Consider the following 20,866-nt stretch of genomic DNA (forward strand, 5'->3'; position numbering starts at 1 on the left):
TTCCAGTGACCCTTCATCCTTATTGGGCTCGTCAATACTACAAGGTCGTTGTCTTTTTAAAAAATATTTTTTAGTTGTAGATGGTCACAATGCCTTCATTTTATTTATTTATTCTTAGGTGGGGCTGAGGATTGAACCCAGTGCCTCACATGCGTGCGGTAAGCACTCTACCACTGAGCCCCGACCCCAGCCCCACTGCAGGGTTTTGATACAAGAACAAGGACAGAGGGCGACTGGGCTCAGCTGATATGCTAGACACTAAGGTAGGGATGCGAGGAAGCATCTGGACAAGCCCTAAAATAGTCCTTGCCTATAACAGATTGCCAGGGGCATCCTGAAAGCTTGAGAAGTAGTTTGCTATCACAGTGCCAACACACAAGGACTGAGGCTGGAGCTCAGTGGTGGAGTGCTTGCCTCGCATGCACACGGCCCTGGGTTCAATCCCAGTACTGCTGGTGCGGGGGTCAGTGCTCCGGGCAGCTGCCCCAATCCTGGGCCTTCCAAGTCATTCTGTGATCACAGTCCCCTTCTCTTGTGGGGAGGCTTCCAGTGCCATGGGGAGGAGGCGCTCTCCTGCTGACCATCCGGTTACGCTCGTCCCCTGCTTTCCCTCAGACCCAGAACAGATGGACTGAAGTCCTCTTTCCCAACCCTGCACAGGGAAGGCCACATCAATATCCTAAGTCAAGGACAGAACCACAGATGGATACGGGTTCAGGGGTCCTTGTAGTTAAGATAGTTTAAATATAATTTTTCTTTCAACCCTCCCCTCATCTCACCCAAAAACCCAAGTTACTAGCTGCTTAGATCCCCACAATGAAGCCAGGAAACCAGAATTGAGTGCCCAGTTTTGTTTTTGCAGTGCTGGGGATGGAACCCAGGGCTCTGCACACGCTAGGCAAGCGCTTGACCATCCCCAGCCCAAGTGTCAAGCTTTGAACACGTTCTACCTGTCAGCACACCATTAAAATAGTTACCTAGGAGCACAGCAGGTGAGGCCCGGCAAAGCCCCAGGGATGGAAGGAAAGGAGAGAGAGAGAACCCTAGATCGAACGTGTGCGTGCGTGTGTGCCGGGGTGGGGGTGGGGTGGGGTGGGGAAGCATGGCGCTGTGGCTGCAGCTGGGGCCTTCAGTTTAGCTCCCGTGGCTGTGCATCCGCAGGCTGTCCCTGCAACAGCCCTGCCGTGTGGCCATTTATTTTTTCACTGGCATCTGTGAGGCCCCCACTCCTCAGCCTGGCAGTTCCCTAAAGACAGGGAAACGATGTCATCCCCTGGGTCACCCCAGCGATGTTCTCTTAACACTCACACACAGAAGGTACACCTGGTAGAAGAAATTAACTCCAACTTACCTACTTTTTGCTTAAAAACATTTATTTAAAAAAATAAAGAAAGAGAAAAGGAAAGAAAACCTCTCTGCTTCTCCCTGAAACTTAAAGTGGGAAGGCGGGAAAAGACCGACTGCCCCCAACAATGCCACAGCCTGCATGGAGAGGAGCTGTGGGAGGGACCTCCGGTCTCAGGACCTTGTGGGCCAGAGAAGTACCCGTCAGAGCATAGGCCCAAGAGTGACAGACATTTAAGGTCAGAGAACAGACTATCCTGAGGGAACAGAAACTTCAGGACGTTGACTGAAGAACTAGAATTTGAGAACAAACAATTATTCTGAAAGCCTGGGCAGTCTGAAGAGACAGAGGCCACATGTATGACCTCTAACTGCCCTTGGGCTCCAGGATTTGCTGGACGTAGTTGACAACATTGCTGTGGAGTTGGGAGGCAGTGGATGCAAAAGTCTCCTTGGCGAGGGTCTGGGCCTCTTGGCTGCCACTCATCATTGCGTGGTACAGGGGAAGGGTGTACTTCTGCTTCCCCTGCAAGAAACACATGCACATGCTCTAAGCAGCTTGCTCGGTGTGTCTGCCCAGCCCTCCTCCCCTGGAAGCAGTCTAATGGGGATCATGGTCCAGTGCCAAGGGGGATGTGGGGATGAGAGCTGAAATAAGGAGCTTCCTAGTCAGAGGTGCTCTGATTCTGGCATCTTCTTAGGTGGCAAAGATCGATGGAGATAAATCTCAACATGCATCCCAAGCCAGGACAACACAGGGACCTCTACATCCAATGCGATGAGTTAACACAAAGGGACTGCCAGCTTTTGGAGAGCTGGAGTTGGTTAGCTACCAAGGCAGTGACGGACATAAAAGGCTGCAGCACATAAAACTCAGGACCACATAAGGTCAACTGCAGTCAAGCAAAACAAAACCCACAAGTCAAATCCGCAGAACTGTAAGACAGCTACCTCACAAGTTCCTAAACTCCAGAGGCTTGGAGAAGCGGTCAGAGGGCTCAGAACACCTCCAACAGACATGCTGCTCCTGTTTCATGCAGATGAGAGAAGCTGGGCGTGGCTCTGTATCCAGCCCACTCTTCCCTGCTCTGGAATCGGACGACATTCAGTTCATGCTGAGAGCCCGCACCCTCACCCAACTAGGCAACTCTCACGAGCCAATGGAGAACCCTCTCACTCCATTCCCAAGTCCTGGAGCTTTCCCGGGAAGCGGGGATCTATATAATCTAGCCTTTGCTCATCTTGCTTGTCCTCTAGCCCTCTCCCATTCTCCCCAGAACCCATGCTATGTGTTACCCTCCCTACTAGTTCTGGGTTAGGGTTAGATGACTAGTTTTTATCCCTCAGGCCTCACCAGATTATCTGCAAAAAATTCCCTAAGCCTGCAGGCTTCCTCTTTCCCCAGGACAATGCCTCAGAGCCACACTCCTAAATGATGAGGAGTAGGGCCCTCTGGAGCTCAGACCATGAGACTCTAAAGACACTCTGCCCACAGGGTGACTTCAACTATGGCGGGTAGTCCACATCCTGTGGGGAACAGGGAGGTGGGGATCACACACCTGGCTCTGTAGGAACTCCTTCACTTTCCAGAAATCCTCCTGATGGTCATTCTTAAGTACAATTTGACCCCATCGTAGTCGCAGCTCTGCATTCCGAGCATTTGAGACCTTTGGATATGCCTCCCCAAGTTTTTTCACATTCCCTGGAAAAGAGAAAGAAATGGGTTGTTGTTTTGTTTTGTTTTGGTACCGGGGATTGAACTCAGGGGAACTTAACCACTGAGCCACATCCTCAACCCTTTTTTTGTATTTTATTTAAAGACACGGTCTCACTGAGTTGCTTAGTGCATCACTGAGTTGCTGAGGCTGGCTTTGAACTCGATCCTCCTGCTTCAGCCACCAGAGCTGCTGGGCAGGCATGTGCCACTACACCCAATGAATTGGACTGTTAATGACCAGCAGGGGAAGCCAAGAAATCCCATTCTCAGGGACACCAAGTGCTTGCCTGTCCTGAGGTCCTCAAAGAGGTTGTGAATCACTGTGAACCACTTTATCAATCATTCTGTTCATCTTATGCTCAGAAAGGTAGTGTTCTATTATCACAAGTACCTGAACTTCTAAGACTCTTCTATCATATGTCCCTTAATGTCTAGTCAGCTAACCCCAAACTGGTAGTAAGGGTGCAGATCATGCTCTTTTCTTGTAATCATTCTATTTTCCTTCATGGATTAAAACATATGTACATACCCTAAAATATACTTCCCACTTTTTTTCCTACCATTAACCTGATAAATTCATGTGAACTTTACCCGCCCCCCTTTTTTTTTTCTCTCCAATACTGGAGACTGAACCCAGGGACATTTTACCACTGAGCTACACCCCAAGCCCTTTTTATTTTTTACTTTGGATTAGGGTCTCAATAAATTGCTGAGGCTGGCCCTGAGCTTGTGGTCCTCCTGCCTCAGCCTCCTGGGAAGCTGAGATTATAGGAGTGCACCCCTATGCTTTAGCTTTTTCTCACCCCTTGGTGAATATTATTACTTTTTCTTTCTTTCTTTTTTTTTTTTTGGACCAAGGATTGAACCCAGGGGCGCTTTACCACTGAGCCACATCCCCAGCCCTTTTTTATTTTTCTATTTAGAGACAGGGTCTCACTAAGTTGCTTAGGTCTCCCTAAATTGCTGAAGCTGGCTTTGAACTCATGATCCTCCTGCCTCAGTCTCCCAAGCTGCTAGGATTATAGGCGTGTGCCACCACAATCGGCGGTGAATATTATTTTGATTGGGCAGCAAGCATTAATGGTTAAAAGCTTCGGATGACTACGTTCAAATTCCAGTCCATTTACTGGTCATGGGAACTACGTGTGCCTCAAGTTCATTCCGTTGCCTGGGGATTAAGATCATAATTCCTCCGTCACAGAGTAGTTCTAAGGATTAAGTCATTTTACACAGGCACTGAGCCTACAAGAGTGGCCTGCAGAGCCTGAAGCCTTGAGGAACGCCAGGCTGTATTCACTCCCAATGACCAGCCTGCATGGACTACATGGCAGGTTCAATGTGAAGTCCCTGCCTCCCTACCGCACTAGGCATCGCCTGGGTCCAAGATCTCCATTGTTCCTGAGTTTCCTTCTGGACCGGATATACAGCTGTATACACAAGGGGACTTGATTCAGCACACTGAAGGAATAGCCCACTTTTTCGTACCAGGAGGGAGAGGAGATTTCTGGAGGATCTTATCCAAGAAGTAGATCAGCTGGTAGGTCTTCCAGGAAGAGATGGCCACAGCCTCGATGGCTGGCATGTCCAGCTCCTCAGTCACCCACAGCTGGGCCAGCTCTTCAGCAGGCTGCATGAGTGAGTCCCCAGGGGAGAGATCAGGAAGGTAGGGGGGCCAGCCAGGGATATTCAGCCATCGATCAAATTCAAAACCTGTTGATCAGAAGGAGAGAAGATGCTCTCAGAATAGTCTGGCCAAGTCAAGGTCAACTTGTCCAAGCAACTCCTAGAGATCTCGAGCCCCTACCTCTCCAACCCAAACTCCTTCTTCAGTACTTAATGTCACTTTCCCATACAACAATTTGTCCAGCAAGATCTACCATAGTGAGATGGGACTGTGACTAATTCTACTGTGAAAGCCTCTGTGCTTTTTGCTTTTCAGTACTGGGGGACTGAGCACAGGGGTACTCTACCACTGAGCTCATCTCCATCCTGTCTTTTATTTTGGGACAGGGTCTTACTAAGTTGCTGAGGCTGACTTTGAACTTGAAATTCTTCCAGCCTCAGCCTACTGTGTGGCTGGGATTAGAGGCGTGTACCACCAGGCCCAGCAGTGAAGGTGGTTTTTGTTGTTGTTGTTGTGCTCTATAATTAATCTTGTGTTGTCAGAGTCCAGTTGACAGATGCGTTCCTAACTGTGTTCAAGTTCACATTCTCCTCCTGATCACTGCAAAAGCACTGTGCTTTTGGAATCAGGGTTCCAAAACGGGGCTCCCTGGGTCACTGTCCCAGTTCTTCCATTAACTAGCTGGGAGGTCACAGGCACATTACTTCATGTCTTGGCGCCTCAGTTTTATCTGTAAAATGGTGGTGACAGGCCCTACCTTATTTGATAGCTGTGAAGATTAAATGAGCAAATACACATTAAAAGCTTAGCACACTGCCTGGTGCATAGTAAGCACTCAGGAATTGTCACTTATTGATAGCTACAGAATCTCATGACCTTCAAATGCAGACCTCTGACTAGAGAGAAGGCACTACCCAGGGCCTGACCAATCCAGCTGTCACTGGAGGATGATGTTACCAGACCCAGGAGAGTGACTCAGAGCTCACAGCATGACTCGGGGGTGTGTCTAATGAACTGTCTCACTCATGACAGGACATTCTCTCCTCTCTGAGGAGGCAGAACCTCTCAAGCAGACAGCAGGACAGCTGCTGGTATTTTCCTTTGCTCAGAAGGCCACACCATGAAGTTAAGGCAGGGGCTGCTGCCCCAGTCCTGCCCTGTGAGTGACAGTACGGGCAGTGGCAGCAACAGCAGCTCTCTGGGTTAAGGGAACGATCATGTGTGTTCAGGTGTGAGGAAACAAGACACAGAGGGGAGAGTAGAGAAGCAAAACAGGAGAAAACAAGGCCAAGTGGAATCGAGAGAAATCTTTTTGTAGTCGCTGCTGGTGCTGAGCCCAGGGCCTGGCACACATGAGGCATATGCTCTACCACTGAGCTACAGCCTTATACCCAAGAGAAGACCCTTCTGTGGAACAGAGCCTGGGACCTGGGCTTGATCCCCAAAGGAGAAAGATAACTTTGACTCAGTGGTCTTCCCAGCCACCTTGGTCTTTCCAAATATAAACTACATATAACTCTCCATCATCTCCTAGAAGCCTGTGGGACAGTTCCTCCACTTACCTGGGATGGAATCCACTCTCTTTTTCTTCAGCTCAGGGAAATACTCCAGGTAGAATTCCAGAAAGTCATCGGCTAAGATACTTTGGAATTTAAACTCATCCACATAGGCCTGTGGGAAGGGAGGTGCCTTTTAGCCTCTCTGGATGGCTTGGGGAGCAGACTTCCATTTCCTGAGCCCTCTCCAACCCCTTACCTCTTATGCCCCCTGCCTCTACCCTTGCACTCTGCCCAGCTGCTCTGTCTGCTCCTCGTCCTTCTCCCCTCACTGAGAGTTGACTATACCTTGAGAAACTTGTCAAACTGATCCTGATCCCCCACCAAGTGGGCCAGGTATGAGACAAAGCAGAAACCTTTCTCGTAGGGCGTCTCATTGTAGGTATCGTCTGGGTCAACACCTGGCAGAGGGGAAAGCAGACAGGATTTGAGCATCTGTAACCCACCACCCTCAGTGTTCTTCTCTAGATCCAGATTCAAAGACTAATGTTGGAAGAGATCAAACCAGCTTCCCCAGGGACAGGAAGGCCAAGGTCTCCAGATCCATTCTGGCCTCTCCCAAAGCACTTCAAAGAAGATCTTAAGAGGGTCAGTAACCGTGGAGCTAAGAAGAGGACAAAGAAACCAGCCATCCAGAACTGACATGCTGCCTGTTCCTGAGATCTGTGCTGCTTGGCAGGGACCATCAACTCCTAGGATGGAACATGGAGCTCAGCCTTTCCCAGTCCTATTGGTCACCTCCTACCTACTCAATCTCCCCTCCCAGAGCATGTTGTTTTCACAACTGCTCTAGACTAAAACTAATTACCAATGTACAAGAAGTCCATTTCCATAGTCAGAGGCACCAAGGAGCATGAGCATGAGCTTCAGTTGCACAAAATGGTTTTACATTAGTCACCCATGGAATGTAAAAAAAAAAAAAAAAGGTAGTTAAAAAGCTCTGAACCTAGAATTGGTCAGGTTCGTGACCTTGGACAAGTCACTGAACCTGTCTAATGCTCAGTCCTATCCTCTGTTTATTTAAAAAAAAAAAAAAAAAAAAAAAAGGCTGTGTTCTATAGAATTCACAGGCCTGATGGGCGTGGTGGTGCACACCCGTAATCCCAGAGGCTGAAGAGTCTGAGGCAGGAGGATCAAAAATTCCAGACCAGTCTCAGTAGCTTAGTAAGGCCCTAGGGAACTTATCAAGATCCTATCTCAAAAAATAAAAAGAATGAGAAAGTACTAATGAAATGATATGGACCTCTGAACTGTACAGAGCTGGCCTGAACTCCTATCTGTCTGAAATGGCTGGGTTGTTGGTCTGGAGGCCAGGGATGGCTAGAAAGAGCTCTGAGGGCCAAAGAAGCTATTCTAAGTGTGCAATGATCAACACGAAATTCAGACTAGCTTGAGGTTCCAGTGCAAATTAGGAGAGAGGGGAAGGCTGAGCAGCCTCCCAGACCTGGTTCAATCTTCACTCGTAGCTTGTTGAGCGGGTTTTCCTCTCCGGTGATGTCCATGTGCTGCCGCAGCAGAGCCCGCCCAGTAGCGGCTTCCAAACAAGTATAAGCAGCCCCTGGGATTGACACAAACCATAAAAACCAAGAGTTGGTCACCACTTACAAGTGTATTTTTCTGAGAGAAGACACTGTGCTGCCCCCTTGTGGCGCAAAACTTAATATCACCCCCTTCCCAGGAAAGAGGGGAAATAGGGTCGGTGACAGAGAACGTGACTCAGCTCTGAGCTCCCTGTTGCTCTAGGCTATAAGGACAGGGCTAATTAGGTTGTAGGTTTCTCCCAGGACTAGAAGAACCACACCTTCTCCCTGACAGTTATCTTTCCCCTATCAGTCTATTTTTATTTTTAGATAACAACTGGATCTTTAATATGTTTTTCATTTAACTCTTTCTATTGAAGAGAAATAGTCACAAGATTTTTAAAGATCTCCGGGCTGGGAATGTAGCTCAGTGGTAGAACTCGCCCACAGCATGTGCAATGGCATGGGATTGATCCCCAGTCCCACAAACACAAAGCAAAACAATCCTAATGACACAGGAGGCTGAGGCAGGATGATGGCAAGCTGGAGCTCAGTCTCCACAAATTAGCAAGACCCTGCTAATTTTATCAAAATAAAAAATAAAAAGGACTGGGGGTGTGGCTCAGAAGTAGAGTGCCCCTGGATTCAATCCCAGTACCACCAAAGGGAGAAGAAATCTTTTAAAGATCTCTACCTCTCCTTATGGTTTTAAAAATAACTGAGGAAGCCTGGTACAGTGTGCACACCTGTAATGCCAACTACGTGGGAAGCTGAGGCTGGAAAATTGTAAGTCCAAGGCTGACCTCAGAAGTTTAGCTAAGATCCTGACTCGAAACAAAATTAAAAGGGTTGGGATGTAGCTCAGTGGAAGAACGCCTGCCTACATTCAAGTGAACCCTGTGTATGGCCCTGGGTTCAATCCCTAGTACCAGAAAAAACAAACGAAAACACAAAACTACTGAAGGAATGGTGGAGGGGAAGGGGACTGAGTTTCCCCACCAGTCAGTTCTACCATCTACTAGGTATTCTGACTCAAAGCCTCTCGGCCTCAGTCTCTGCCTCTGAACAATGGGAAAATAACATTTCCTTTGGGATTCCTAGAGACTGATTAAGACATTCACAAACAGGATTTTGCTCTATTTACTCTGAATCAAAGTATAAATCTATACTTACTTTCTGGGAGGTTAGGGACAATATGTACTAAAAATGCTCTAAAACATTCGAAACCAAGTGGTGCCTGGTGGTACACATCTGCATGTAATCCCAGCCCCTCAAGCGGCTGAGGCCGCATTCCAAGCTCAAGGCCAGCCTGGGCAATTTAGCAAGACCCTGCCTCAAATCAAAAATAAAAAAGGGCAGGGATGTAGCTCAGGGCTAGAGTGCTTGCTTAGCAAACAGCAGACCTTGGGTTCAAGCCCCAACACCCTGCCCCCGGCACACAGAGTTCAGATCCAGAAATACATTTCTATGAATTTATCCTTATTGAAGTTATATCAGATATGCATTAACATTTCTAGGTAAATACATTTGCCAGAATATTTCAGTGGCGGGCAAGTACCAGCACTTGCCAACCATGCCCAAGGCCCTGGGTTTGATCCCTAGCACCACCAAAAGCATATATATTTATAAAAACGTCAATAGATAATTGAGAATAACCCATCTAACAACTGGAGATTGATACATCATGAAACATCCATACTATACAGCTGTGTGTGTATATGTCATATATATGTATATAGCATATGTGTATATATACATATGTATATATCATACACACAAGTAAACACATACACACAGGACTTCTGCATGCTAGGCAAGTACTCTACTTCTAAGCTTTATCTCTAGGCCCTCAGATAAAATTTGATGACTTAATAAGTTTTTAAGATTCTTTTAAACTTAAAAGTTCAAAAAGCAAGACAGTCATAAAACCTTGGATAGTTTGATAATTCATAGACACATATAATACATATACATATAAAAGCAATTTAAAAGAATATACACTCATTATGAATGAATAATGTGATTATAATTTTCTCTTCCTTTTTGTGCTTTTCTATGTATACCAAATAGATTTTCTTTTTGAGACAAAATCTTGCTAAGTTGCCCAGGCTAACCTCAAACTTGTGTTCTGCTTGTCTCAGTCTCCTAAGTCACTGAGATTATAGGTGTGCTCCCTACACAACGCAAATTATCGTTTCCTTCCCCACCCCACCCCCACCCCGGTTACCGAGGACTGAACCCAGGGGCACTCTACCACTGACCTACATCCTCAGCCCTTTTCATTTTTTATTGTGAGACTGAGTCAAAGTTGCCCAGGCTGGCTTTGAACTTGTAAACCTCCAGCCTCAGTCTTCTGAACAGCTAGGATTATAGGTATACATCACCACAGCTGGCAAATTATTTTTTATGAGGCACTTAGGACAAAGTTGGCATAGAGGTGATTAAGAGAAGATAAAGATGACAATGATTTTATGAGTCACTCAAAATTAGCCAGCCACCTGGATGAACAACCCTGGGCAACTGTCCCACAGGGGTTGCCTGGCTCAGGGAGGAGTGAGCATGGCGTGTGGCTGCAGCTTAGATGGGGGCACTTTCACTGTGAGTCCACCTGTTAGTCCATTGGGTCAGTACAAACCATGGCTTCCCCTGTCTCTGGTGGCAGACAGTGGAGCAGGAATTACCTACTTAAAAGCAACATTTGTCTATTAGCCCTGTATCACTTTCACCTGAGTTTTCTGCACTATGCCCTCCTCTCTTCACGCCCACCTGTATCCTAAACCCCCAAAGGAGAGAGCGCTGGCCTCGGTGAGGAATGGGAGCAGGCTGCCTGGGAGGCTGCACCTTACCAAACAGGATGGTGGAGATCCTCCTCTGGGCATACATGGTGAAGCCTTCGTTGAGCCAGAACTCCCCCCAGTTGGCATTAGTGACCAGGTTCCCAAACCAACTGTGGGAGATCTCATGAATGATGACATCAGCCAAGGAGCGGTCCCCTGCTAGCAGGCAGGGAGTGACGAAGGTCAGACAAGGGTTCTCCATTCCTCCAAATGGAAAGGATGGTGGCATGAAGAGCAAGTCATACCTGCCAAAAAAACTGGAAGGTCACAGAGAGGCCCTGGCTCCCTGCAGCAGACCTCACTTCCCATCCCACTGCAAGCCCTAAGGGCTGCAGTCACTAAACAGGCAGGAGTGTAACCTCAGGGGGAAACGAAGCCCAGCTCCTCAGCCTTCTCCAGAGGCTGGGCTGCCCTGTCCTCAGCCTTCCCTTCCTGGTGCTCCAGTTTCTCTTCTCTCAAGCATGGATGAGCATACTCCTGGCCCTGTTACATGTAGCTCACAGGGGGCCAACTTGGGATCACAAAGACCCACGTATATCTAAGAAGCCTAAAGTCTAAAGACATAAAAGAACCAAATGGAGAGTGGATAACTTCCCACCAGAGGAGAGGCTTGTCAACAAAGGCCCTGGCTGTTCTTCCCATCTCTAACGTCGCAGCAGATTTTTATCATCTAAAGAACCCTCCCTCCTGGAGTCCCTTCCTCAGCAACTACCAGGAGCCTGGCTCACCTCCTTCTCCTCTTCCTCCTCTCCTTTGCTTCTGAGATCAAGGAAACCTTACTCCAGGAGACAGACAGAAGGGAAGTAGTCCCAGAAGGCAGAATGGAAAGCACATTGTTCAGTGCAACACCATACCTTCCCCAAACGTAGGGCCCGAAAAGCTTCTCTCCTGTGGCCAAGAATTCTTCTATCACCCCATTGTACTCCTCCTTGGCAGCTTCAATCAGGCAGGGTTCTGCCCAAACCCGGCTCCTAAAGGTAAGAGCAAAGACAAAGCAGAGGGTGTGGAAACTTCTACAGAGACCCAAGCCTGAAAGCACTTGTGAAAAACTGGCCTTAGTCCATGTTTGAGCCAAATAAATGTGACAGTGTGGTCAGCTAGAGACAGGAGATGCAAGATCAGATCACCTGCATCTGCTGCCTTGAGGTAACAGGATCTAAACCCACAGTGCCAAAGTCTATGGCTTCAACACCGAGTGCAGTCTTGCAAAAGTGATTTAAACTCCCTGAGCCTCAGTTTCCTTGTTCATCAATAAGTGATGAAGACTAACTAAGATGGCATACAAGCTGGGCACAGTGGCCTGTAATCCCAGCTACTCAGAAGGCTGAGGAGGAGAATCAGTAGTTCAAGGCCAGCCAGGGCAACTTGACAAGACCCTATCTCAAAATAAAAAATTAATAAAAAGGACTGGAAGTATAGTTTGGTATTAAGAGTGCCCCAGGTTCAACACCCAGTATGGAAAAAAAAAAAGCAAAGCATACAAAAGGTCTTCATACAGTGACATATAAATGTTAGTTTCCTTCTTCCTATTTACAGGACAGATGAAGAAACGGTTACTATGTGTGTGTCGTTTGTTTTTGTGCTATTGGGGATTGAACCCAGGGGCACTCCACCATGGAGTTATATCCCCAGACCTTTTTATTTTTTAATTTTGAGAAAGGGTCTTGCTAAACTGCTGAGGCTGGCCTCCAACTGCAATCCTCCTGCCTCTGCCTCCAGAGTGGCTGGGATTATAGGAGTGTACCACCACAGAACCAACCAGCTAAGAAAGAATTCTAATAGTATCTTTGGAAATGAAAGAAACCTTAATAGACAAACCTATGAACGATAATGTAAAATTGCTAATTGTCTTAGATGTGATAATGGTACTATGCATTTATTCCTCACAATTAAGGAAGAATGGCTTTACTCTTAACAGAGGCACTCTGACTTACTTACCTTTAAATGGTCTACAATGAAAACAAACCCACACATAAATAAAACTGATATGACAAAACGAGTGAGCATACAGATTGATATTCAATGTCTCCACCTTTCAATTTTCTATACATATAATTTTTTCATAATTAAAAAATAGGAAAACAAAGGTGAAAAGAAGGAAATATCAATAAAAAACCAAGAAGATTCAGTCGACAGAAAGCCAAGGCTGAGCAGGGAGGTGATTGTCAGTCCAAGACCATTTACTGAATCCAAGGAGAAGCTAACCCCAGAATTCAGGGTTCCTGTACAAGTCAGTATACTGGAGCCTCGGTTGCCTATCTATAAAACAGACACAATAATACCATCCTTGTAGAATCTGGGTGAGGACTAGAAGAGGTCATATACCAAAGGGCCTTTTCTGCCCAGGACTCTCTTCCCAAGGTTAACAAGACTGGGGACAGGTGGCACATTTTACCAGACCATACCATTTAATATACTACATGAGACCTTAATATGAGACCCAGGAGGCAGGGACCATCTATCTGAGAAGGGAAGGAAAAAGTCACCACCAGAAGTTAAATGGATTTTGTCACCTAGTCTGATAAACTGTGCTGTCATTTTCTTAAAAAGTGCTCAAAAAATAAAACAAAAAATAATCATTCCGTATGTTTAGAATTTGTGTTATTCTCTCATTGCCCATTAGCAGGTCATACCCAGGTAGGCACGGTGGCACAAGCCTATAATCCCAGTTACTCAGGAGGCTGAGGTAAGAGGATCATGAGTTTAAAGTCAGTCTTAGCAATTTAGCAACTCTGTAGAACACTCTTGGGGAATGTTCAATCTATAGTACCAACCAAAAATTTTTTTTTAAAGTCATGCTTTTACTAGTAGAACCTTAGTAAGGGTAAACACATTCTCCAAATGACATTCCTTTACTTATTTCCTTGTCTATACACAGATGACATCCTTGGGTTATCTTTTCTTTTTATCCCTTAGGTTATCTATGGCCGCCTATTAGGAAGAGGATAAGACCTTGTCTTTTAAGACTGGCATTGCTTTGAGTGTGTTTGCTGGAAGAAGATACCAATGGAATCCTATCTATTATTCTATCCGATACCAGTAACTAAGATTCATGATCCCAGCAGTGCTACCAAGCCCAGTTACGAAGTCTGAGGCTTGTAATGAATCTTGTTGAGGATATCACCACCTCTAGGAACTGAGACCAGGGCCAGAGATAAAAAGCAGCAGCAAAGCCAGAAAAAGGGCCTCAGCGTGGCGGTTCAATCTTTGATCCCTTCACAGCAGAAGTGAGCTGTAGTGGTAGATAATATGACATCCAGGAAAAACCCACAGTCCTGGTAAAATTTCTTGTTTCAGGAAACCTTACAAAATCTCTGTTTCTATTAAATCTGCCTAATTTCAGATAGGCATTGTGTCACCCTAAGTTTAGATACATGCATCTGCAGCAGATGGAGACCCCTCCCTTTCTAGTAGGAAATGATGAAATCAAAATTGTATATTTTCAGAAATTAAGTGTTAAAGAAAAATTTGGTACGAAGATTTTTTTTTTTTTTTTTTTTTTTTTTTTTTTTTTAATTACTACAGTAGCAGGGCACAGACTGTAATCCCAGTGGCTCCGGAGGCTGAGGCGGGAGATCACAAGTTCAAAGCCAAAAGCCAGCCTCAGTAACTTAGTGAGATCCTCAGCAATTTAGCAAGACTCTGCCTCAAAATAAAAAATAAAAAAGGGCTAGGAATGTGGCTTAGAGGTTGAGTGCCCCTGGATTCAATCCCTGGTACCAAAAAAAAAAAAAAAAATTACTGAGGTAGCTGGTCCTGTGACATAGATCTATAGTCCCAGTGACTCAGGAAGCTGAGACAGGAAGATCACAAGTTAGAGACCAGCATGGGCAACTTAGTGAGAACTGGTCTAAAAATAAAAAATAAATAAAAAGGGCTGGGGATGTAGATCTGTGGTAGAGGGCCATTTCCAAGTACTGCCAAAAAATAGTGAACACAGTTGCCAGAGGACATTTAGAACTTAAAGATACTATTAAAGATCAATCTTCTAAAATTGCCACTTAAGTTCCAACATCACTCTACAAGGCAGCCCAGGACAGCAGCTACTGCTAAGCAAAACTGTGATCTCATTCCAGAAAGCAGGTTTAGAACTGAAGAAAGGGAGGTTGGAGAAGATAGTGGGGGGACAGAGGAGAGAAAAGGAGTGCCTCCCCCAGCTTACTCTGCTTTTCCACTGCAGAGGGTTCTAGATGCAGATACAGGATCCCATGCTGTCACGAGAACCACCCCAGTGGTCCACTAGTCCTCCTTGACTCTGAGATCAAACCAACCTTGCCTGCAGGGTCTTTGTCGCCTACCTGGGTCCAACTTCAGCCGAAACCAGATCTCCAATGGCCAAAGCTATCAGATAGGAGGGGACAGGCTGACACATCTGGAAGAAGAACTTATTTGGCCCTCTCTTCTCCCAGGTACTTGCACTCATCACAGCTGTGAAGCCATCTGGGACCTGGCAACAGAAAAATCTTAGGAAGGCCAACCCAGACAGGGTCTCCTTTTGATTTCCTTAAAGAACAGTGCGTCAAGAGACCTGCATGGTGATGATAACAACCCAGAATCCATTTTAGAGAATGCAAAGGTTTCAAGAAAGTAAACCTGTGCTAAACTTATGGGATTTAGAAAGATATATAAAACTGTTGTAGGTAGAAGGGTTATTCAGAGTAAATGGATGGATAATAGTTTGTCAACTAAAATGTGACCTGACAGATTGGAGATAGACATATACATACATATATATATATATATATATATATATATATATATATATATATATATATAAATTTTTTTTTTTTTTTTAACAGACATCTCACTATGTTGCCCAGGCCAGTCTCTGCTTTAAACTTAAACTCCTGATTTCAAGCAATCCTCCTACCTCAGCTTCCCAAGTAGCTGGAACTACAGGTGCACACCACCATGTCTGGCTAAAATTATATTCTTGATCCCCAAGGGCAGGCAGGTGCACCTAACCTATCTCCTTACCTCAACAAGAGCTGAATATTTGCATTTCACTGCAGGAGTGTCGAAGCAAGGGAAAAAGGCCCGATTTAGGACAGCTTGACCCTGCGTGTAGACAAAAGGCTTCTTCTTTCCTGCTGTCTGCTCAGGAGACAACCAGCAAACCTAAAGGAACAGAAAAGCATTTTGGAACTGACATCTCTCACAGCAACTTAGTCCAGCCAGAGAAAGGAGCTGCCTGGCATGGGAAAAACTCAAGGAATTCTTCCCAGCAATTCAGGAGGCTGAGGCAGGAAGAGTGCACATTCAAGGTCAGTCTTGGCAAGTTCCAGACCAGCCTGGACAATTTAGTGAGAACTGGTCTCAAAATTTAAAAAGCAGGGGTTGGGAAGTACCAGGGGATGTAGCTCACCCCTGGGTTCAATCTCCAGTACCTCCAAAAAAAAAAAAAAATCTCAGGTAATTCTTAAAATCCTTCTACATTCCAGTCAATTGGGCTCTTACTGGAAAGTTCTCTTCACAGGGCAGAGCCACCACTGTATCCCATGGGTCATCTCAGGAATCCCACAATGGTTGCAGACCCTGACATTCTGTCTTCTTCCTCTGTAGTAGCTTTCATATCAAACACAGAAGCTACTATATTGGGACTTGTGATAAGACACAGGAAAGCAGAACCAAAAAGCAGTGATTAATATGTGCTCTCCATTGCTAAAGTTTTTTTCAGAATAAATGCATTTTATATTGTACGCATTGGCTATATGATTTTTTTTTTTTTTTTTTTTTTTTTTTTTTCCAGATGAGATCTTGCTGTCTCCCCAGGCTGGACTCAAGCAACTCTTCTTCCGTAGCTTCCCAAGTGCCAGGACTAAGTGTGTGCACCACAGCACCCGGTGACTATCACTAGACAAGCACTCTACCACTGAACTACACCTTCAGCCCCTTTTTAAAATTTTGGGACAGGATCTGGCTACATTGTCCAAGCAGGCCTCAAAACTTGTGATCCTCCTGCCTCAGCCCCTGCAAGTAGCTGGGATTACAGGCCTGAACCACTGTGCCCAGCTCTCATGATTTGCTTTCTGTTAGCCCTTAAACCAAGGGCAAATCTAAATGATAAGCCTAATTTCTGCCCAAAGTAAAAGGTCACTTAAAACAGATATATCTGAGAGGGTGGGAGAGAATGTGTCAGCATCAAATACCATTTAGAATTTAGAAACAAATTAAGATTATTCTAGGAAGGTTTCACAGGTGAAACAAAACGTCCTTGGTTGGGTATTCAAAGGCAAGCAGGAGTGAGATGGCTGGAAAGGGAGAAACGAGTCTCAAGGAGATGAGCAGCCCCGGTGGGGCATGGCTGGAGCAAGCTTTGGCAATTAGCAGTAAAGAAAGCCACATTGGGATGTTGGTTTTTCTTTACTTGAGTTTTTATCTGTGAATGTGAAAAATTTAGTCTCCTTCCAACAAATACAGCATAGTATGGAAGTGGGGAGGTAACTTTGTAGTAAATAAAGTCGAGATACGCTACTTCAGTCAGACAACCAAGGTCAACATCAATAGTCAGAAATCGTGGCAATACTATGCAACCTCAATATGATGTGATGAAACAGCATGTTACCTCTGTAAATTGCTGCTCAAAAACCCATGACCCTAGTCTAATCATGAGAAAAACATCAGACAAATTTCAGTGGAAGGTCACTATACAATATATCTGACCAACACTCCTCCACACTGTCAAGGTCATAAAAAACAAGGAAGTTTGAAAAACTGTCCAGTCCCAAGAGGAACCTAAGGTTACACACCAGCTAACTATATGTGGTATTCTGGATGGGATCCTGGAACAGAAAAAGACATTAAGAACTAAGGAGGGCTGGGGTTGTGGCTCAGTGGTAGAGCACTTGCCTAGCCTATGTGAGGCACTGGGTTCAATTCTCAGCACTGCATATAAATAAATGAATAAAATAAAGGTCTATCAACATCTAAAAATTTTTTTAAAAAGAACTAAGGAAATCTGAAAAACCTATAGCTAATAATAATTAATAATAATATAGGTAATAATAAAACACCAGTATTGGCTCATTCATTTTTTTTTTTTTTTTGGCTCATTCATTTTATCAGATATGTCATACAAATGTAAAATGCTAATGGGGAAACTGTGTATATATGGGAACTCTGTACTATCTGCTCAATTTTTCTGTTACGCTGTTTTTTAAAATAAAGTCTACTAATTAAAAGGTGAGTTGGCAATAAAAGCAAACACTCCTAAGAGTACCCACTATGTACCAGGTACTGTATTGGGCGCTTTAAAGACATCTCACTTAACTTTGTGAAGCAATTAGACTAGTGCCGAGCACACCTAGATAAATACTGGCCATCATCCCCTCCACCAAAATTCCTTATTCATCACTCCTTGAGTTTTGAGGGTTTTAATTTTTTTTTTTTTTTTTTTTTTTTTAATTTTCAGACAGTGTCTTGCTATATTGCTCAGGCTGACCTCAAACTTGCAATCCTCTTGCCTCAGCCCCTCTAGTCACTGGTATTACAGGCACGTTCCACTGTGCTGAGATTTTTTTTTTTAACAATGCGAAGACAATGTAATGAAAAAAACTGGCAGTACATACACTATAGAAAATCTAAAGTTGGGGAGAGGGTGCTGGGGTGATTAAGGTGAGAACCCTTATCAGAATGATAGTGAGGATCAGAGGGGAAGGAATACATACAAGTACCATTAATGAAGAAATTCAAGGTGTAAAGGACAGCTCCTTGTAAAGCACAGGCCACTGCCATTATGTCTTTAAGAAAATTCAATTCTTCTGGTTGAAGTGCCACTTTTAGTAGGCAAATTCAGGGAGGGTTTAACTTTTTTCATTCATTCTGTTTAATTTTTAGTTTCCTGCCAAAAAGCAAGAACCAGGATGTAAGGGAGCACTAATACATGTTAGGTTTCCCCACAGGGCACTGGGGTTTTCTTTCTCCTTCCAGGCTAGTTTGCATCGTGTGCTTTGGACTTCCATTTTCAAACAAGTCCTATCACAAGATTCATTTGTTTCCTCCAATGGTGAACCACAGAACATAACTGCTCTTTGGGTCAGTTCTAAGAGCAAAGGGGAACTGCCAGCTAGATGAACAAGTTTCAATTGCCCACTGTAAAACTTGTAACCCACCCTGAAAAACAACTAGCAGCCACAGTCCAAGGCCTCTCCACAAGGACTGCCTGACTATAAAAGATGTACACCACATAACTTTCCATCCTCATATTTCCAATATTCGCTCCAAAAAATTTAAGATTTACGAGTCAACCAACAGTGAGAAGGCCAAGTTATTATAAAGCCTAGAACATCCTAATCCCAGTTCTCTTACTCAGTCCTCTGTTAATCAAATCCAGAACTACATAGGATGAAACAAAACTAATTATCTGGGCTTCAGGCTTGTTTCAGCCTGTGGAACTAGAAGGGCACACAAAATAATGGGCAGAGTCAGCATCCGGCTAATTAACTAGCCCTGTCCAGGGCCCCATAACGCAGAAATAAAGTAGCTGACAATAGGGACCCAAACCCAAAAGTCCCAGGATAGCATTAAGTTCGGCGTAGGAATAGTTCGTTATCCAGAAAGGCACACGGAATACTGGATATGGGGTGTGTGTTAAGAGGGAATGTAGGGTGAACTAGACAAGCTCCTACAGGGGCCAGGGAGGACAGGCAGGAAGGATGGAAAGGTCAAGCGGAGCACAAGGTGGCTGCACGGGTCAGAGTCCAGGGGAGGGACACCAGGGTCCCGGGAGTTGAGAGGGAACTGCGGGGACACTAGGGGAACTGCGGGGACACTAGGGGAACTGGGGGCACTCCCGAGTAAGCGCTGTGAGCATCTCTTCCTTTTCCCTCCCTGGGGTTTCCGTGAGTGCCTCTAGGCTTGGTTGAGGCCGGAAGGGCGGCAGGAAGACACTGGGCGAGGTCAGGGACCAGGGCCGGACACCGGGGGGGCGCACTCACCCCGGGTCCCTCCCCGACGCGGTAGGTGAGCACCACCTGGAAGCGCTCGGCGGCGTGGCAGGGCTGCGGGAAGTCCACGCACAGGGCTTGGCCGTAATGAGAGAAGGGCAGCGTGTGGAAGGGCACAGGTTCCGCGGGCTGCTCCTCTGAGCCGGGCCGCTCTCGCCGCAGCGTCGCCGCCGTCACCTCGAGGCACGGGTGCGAATCGAGCCGCAGCTCGGTGGCGCCCTCCGGCAGCAGGCAGCGCAGCTCCAGGACGGCGGTGCCGTTCAGCCCCCGGCTCCCCGGGCCCGGCCCCGGCGGCCCGAACTCTACCCGCAGGTCCAAGTGTAAGTGTAGTATCTCGAAGGCCCGGAAACTGGAGGCCGAGGCCACGTCCACCGCCTGGGCCGAGTGCAGCGGCCGCCGAGCCGCGCCGCGGGTCGGAGGCTCAAAGCTCGCCATAGCCCAGCAGCGCCGTTGCTCAACCGCGGGCAAAGCCGGCCGGCACCGCGGGGGTCACGGGAAGCCACGCCTCGGAGCGACGCGCCGCCGCAGGCCACGCCCCCGCTCCGACCACGCCTCCTGGGTTCTGGAGGGCCACGCCCCTATCCGAAACTTAGAGGCTGGGCCACGCCCTCCCCATGCTCTTTAGAGCCCCACTCTTCCAGCTTCATGCAGATACTTCAGCACCCTGGAAGAGAGTAGTGGGACCAGTTTATCCCACTGGAATGTTGCAGATGGCCGTGGGAGACACCCTTCTCTGATAACATTTCCCAATTCCTCTTTTTTCTGGCAGACAGCTGGATATGGGGACAGAGCCCTGGGTTTAAAGTCTGGTTCACACTCTCATGCTCTCTGCTAGGTCAATTATTAGGACTGTGTGTCACCCTGGGAAAATTGTCCACGAAAGACAAATCATTCGTAAAATAGGAATCATAATAGCTTTCTATTTCACAAGGTAGTTGTGAGATTCAATAAGGCAATGCATCTAACACACTTGGAAAACAGCAAACTCCTATACAGCTGCCAGGAATTTCACACCAGGCTTGGCCCCTCAAGACATGGAGCATGCCTATCTTTCCATTGTTGTGCGAAGGACCGGGAACCAGCACCACTCAGTTTGATGCTTGATTGTCCATCAAGTCACTTATTACTCCGACTGTACGGTACAGTTTATAGAACAAGTGACATCTCTACACTTTGTTTCTCTTCTATATCAGTGGGTTGCAGTGGTCCTACTGATTAACTAGAAAAACAGATTAAAAAAAAAAACCAATGTAGGGAATTTTTCATAAAGGGAAATAATCTTATGTGCTTTCTAGTTTTATAGAGTTGAAATTTATTTTATTC

The 20,866-nt window shown here is 46.0% G+C and overlaps 1 protein-coding gene across 2 annotated transcripts; it reads right to left on the reverse strand.

Moving 5' to 3' along the window:
- Positions 1–1,358: 1,358 nt before the first annotated feature.
- Rnpep (arginyl aminopeptidase) lies at positions 1,359–20,031 on the reverse strand. Of its 2 annotated transcripts, XM_047520617.1 has the most exons (12): positions 19,535–20,031; positions 15,576–15,716; positions 14,897–15,045; positions 11,453–11,569; positions 10,608–10,843; positions 7,686–7,799; positions 6,530–6,642; positions 6,248–6,356; positions 4,547–4,771; positions 2,904–3,046; positions 2,296–2,371; positions 1,737–1,870 (listed from the first exon to the last, which is right to left on the reverse strand). In XM_047520617.1, exons 1-11 carry the CDS (start codon positions 19,976–19,978, stop codon positions 2,297–2,299), a joined length of 1,866 nt encoding a protein of 621 aa, XP_047376573.1. In that variant the 5' UTR covers positions 19,979–20,031; the 3' UTR covers positions 1,737–1,870; position 2,296. The 2 variants fall into 2 exon arrangements, with proteins under 2 accessions (XP_047376572.1, XP_047376573.1); XM_047520616.1 differs by lacking the exon at positions 2,296–2,371 and having other exon boundaries at positions 1,359–1,870.
- Positions 20,032–20,866: the final 835 nt, after the last annotated feature.

Source organism: Sciurus carolinensis, chromosome 12, assembly GCF_902686445.1.
Source record: "Sciurus carolinensis chromosome 12, mSciCar1.2, whole genome shotgun sequence".
In the NCBI taxonomy this organism is placed as follows: domain Eukaryota; kingdom Metazoa; phylum Chordata; class Mammalia; order Rodentia; family Sciuridae; genus Sciurus; species Sciurus carolinensis.